At 37.7% G+C, this 3,510-nt stretch overlaps 1 protein-coding gene across 1 annotated transcript; it reads left to right on the forward strand.

Moving 5' to 3' along the window:
• Window positions 1-644: 644 nt before the first annotated feature.
• Window positions 645-3,208, forward strand: LOTGIDRAFT_56072 (hypothetical protein; the record flags this gene model as incomplete). The annotated part of the gene is made up of 5 exons (XM_009047840.1): window positions 645-743; window positions 1,056-1,156; window positions 1,773-1,956; window positions 2,342-2,470; window positions 3,014-3,208. Coding segments are annotated over 5 exons (708 nt in total), but the record flags the coding sequence as incomplete, so codon positions are not given.
• Between the last annotated feature and the right edge of the window lie 302 nt (window positions 3,209-3,510).

A 3,510-nucleotide genomic window follows, 5' to 3' on the forward strand; every position in this document is an offset into this window, starting at 1 on the left:
CCGTGGCAATAAAAAATGAGGGTGGTGAATAATTGTTTGCCACCCGGGTGGCGAATATCCTCGGCCTTTCGGAGCTACAGTCCAGAATTTTCCCATGGTATCGCATGACTTGGCCATGGACAAATACGATTAGGAAAAGCCCGGGTGGAAGACATGCATCCCTGATCGTATACATGTGCCTTGAACCCTTGCTCTGAAATAAAAAAAAAGACATAGATCGAAGTCCAGTGGCTGGACAAACATTTAATTGTGCTGTCAAAGTTTTTTGGGGTTTTTGTTTACATCTTCAAGGTTGAGTTCTCTCCCTTTGAATCAGCTGGATTGAATACGACATTCTGATTGGCTGATCTTCTTCTCAGATGACACCTACTGACCAATCAAATCGCTTCTTTCTAAAGTGGTCTGATTTTTAATGGCGGTTTGGAAATGTGAACATTTTTATATCTACATTAAATTTGATTAATATGCATTGAATTATTGAGTGTCTATTGACAGATGTGGACAGATTTTTAGTAATTTATGCCGAGGTAATTGTCTAGAAAATTCCGGCGTACATTAGGCAGTAGTATCGAAGTTTGATCGGAAATTGTCAGAAAAGAAAAAATCGTCTGCTCGTTTGCGCACATTTTCTTGAAAAATTTACAATGGAATTCTTGAAGTCTTTTGCCCATCCTGACGAAGTGATGGCTTTGGTCAAGTTTAAAATGGGTGGATGTGAAGCAGTGATGCCCAAAACTGATCCCGTAAGTATTGAATTGTTGCATTTCAACATTTTTAATTCTAGATCCTATAGCTTTTAGCGTCAATTTCTTAATCAATCTTTCACTTCGTGATCTTAAAATTTCGAGCTAAACTCCCAAGAGATTAATCTTAAACTCATCATGTTTCATTACAGTCTGAAACATCTGGCTCTATCCTAGTCCTCTATTCCACCCACTGATAGGAACGGTATTTTGATCGTAGTTGTTTGCTGGAGTAGAGTCAGAAAATCTAAGCCCTGTTTTATGGGGATTTTCCACTTTTCTTACGATACCTATAAATTTTGTTCATTGCAGAAATCTTTCAGTAAGACATTACAGAAATGTTATGTACATTTGAATAATACTAGTCGTAGTTTCTCTGCTGTTATTCAAGCTATAGATGATATATCTCTTCGGTGAGTAACCTATACTGTATATTTGTGTGTATAATGCGCAGTTTTTACTCTGAAAAGGCTTAATAAACTGCCAACTGGGAGTGCCGATTTTAGACAATTCTTGCCCTACCTGTTCCTTGTGATATATACGCTTGTGATATTGGGTGTTAGTACTGTTACTCTTTCCATAGAAGCACGGCCTAGGTCACAAGGTGTACATGCTGATACAAGTGATAAAAACTAGTTTTGATATTGTAATTTTGCCAAGAGTCAAATGAGCAAATTGTATGCAAGTTGCTCTGAACGAAGACTAAAAAACTAGAGCCCCAAAAGTGGGTGTGAGCAATTCATTTAGGGTGGCACTTTATGTCTGGCCCTGTCAGATGTCTTAGGTTCTTGCAATTTCACTTAAACTAAGGGATCGATGAGGACTAAGCTTATGTGATTAGTGACATCATCAAACACATCATCAAGTTTAAGTGGAATTCCAGGAATCACAGACGTCTGATTTAAAATTAGAATGGTACAAATTGATGCTATCAGTGTCTCCAATACACATAAAAAGTTTAGAAAACCTCTTTACAATCCCTTTAATGAGAAGTGAGAAAACCTGGCCTCTATTTGTATTTTTTTGCAGACATGCTGTATGTATATTCTATCTAGTATTAAGAGCTCTCGATACAGTTGAAGATGATATGACTATACCCATGCCAGTGAAAATACCCATGTTAAAATCTTTCTACAAAAATCTTTATGATAAGAACTGGAAATTTATGGAATCCAAAGAAAAGGACAGATTGGTTCTTGAAGACTTTCCTACTGTAAGTTGATATTTTTTTTTAATTTTTGAGATTGTAACTAGTGGGGTGGGTATCAATTACCAAATTGAGATGGATTATCGATGGCAGACCAACAATCAATAATCGCACTAATTTTTCAACCCTGTTTCCCGTCAGTGATACAGTTAAGAGGGGCTGACATGGAAAAAGCGTCTAGTTGTTCAGATAGGACAATAAACCGAGGCCCCGTGTACTACAGGCTGTGCTCGTTAAAGATCCCTTGACAGTTGGAAATCGAAAAAGAGTAGGCTAATGCGCTGTCCTGGCAAAATTTCCCTCATTGCACACTGCATGGCGCCTGTCTTCATTAGCCTACATGATGCAGAAAATTAGGGCGTAATGTTATGTTATGATATTTTTCTTGTAGATTTCTCACGAGTTCAGAGAGTTAGCCCCCATTTATCAAGAAACTATATCTGAAATCACACGGAAAATGGGAGAAGGAATGACAGTGTTTTTTGAAAGAGATTTAATCACACTAGAGGAATGGGATGAGGTATAGTAGTTTTTGTTACTGCCGGTCTGAAAGCACCGACCAAGGCATCAGTTAGAGCTTTGGAATATTTACAGGACATTATTTGCTTACGTCAAACGAATGATGGTCACAGGATATAATCTCAGTCATCGTAAGAAAATCTAGTAGTGTGTAATAATCTTTTCTCATTTTTCAAGTCAACCCAGCTGTAAATGGGCACAGATAATCCATGAATGATCAATGTCAAGAGGTTTGGTCAAGGACCAGCTGGTAGAAAGGATCCTCATTATTCTAGTCAACCCAGCTGTAAATGGGTACAGATAATCCATGAATGATCAATGCCAAGAGGTTTGGTCAAGGACCAGCTGGTAGAAAGGATTCTCATTATACTAGTCAACCCAGCTGTAAATGGGTACAGATAATCCTGGAAAGATCAATGCCAAGAGGTTTGATCTAGGACCAGCTGGTAGAAAGGATCTTTGTGAACCTAAGTTATTATCCTTATAAAAAATGGTTATTATTTTTTTTCATTCATTCATTCATTCATTCATCTGTCTATTTCAGTATTGTCATTATGTAGCAGGATTAGTAGGTATAGGATTATCCAAGCTCTTCTCTGCCTCAAAACAAGAATCAGAGATAGTTGGTAAAGACACATACCTAGCCAACAGAATGGGACTGTTTCTACAGAAAACTAACATCATAAGAGACTATCTAGAAGACCAGAATGAAGGCAGAGCTTTCTGGCCCAAAGCAGTAAGTACAACTTTTATATTCCTTTGAGGAAAATGACTGTCCTAAGAACAGTATTACTGAGACGACATCAGTGCTTATCTTAGCTGTAATTTCATAAATGCCTCAATATACGACCAGGGATAAGCCACTAAACATCCTAGTGCTTATCCATTCATAGCACGCGGTTAATACTAGTGCTTATCCTATCTTAGTGTTTCTCCTGGGGCTTAGAGCTTATATTATCCTAGTGCTTAAGAGCTTATATTATCCTTGTGCTTAAGAGCTTATATCATCCTTGTCCTTAAGAGCTTATATTATCGTGGTGC

This window comes from Lottia gigantea, assembly GCF_000327385.1.
Source record: "Lottia gigantea unplaced genomic scaffold LOTGIsca_1176, whole genome shotgun sequence".
Classification (NCBI taxonomy): domain Eukaryota; kingdom Metazoa; phylum Mollusca; class Gastropoda; family Lottiidae; genus Lottia; species Lottia gigantea.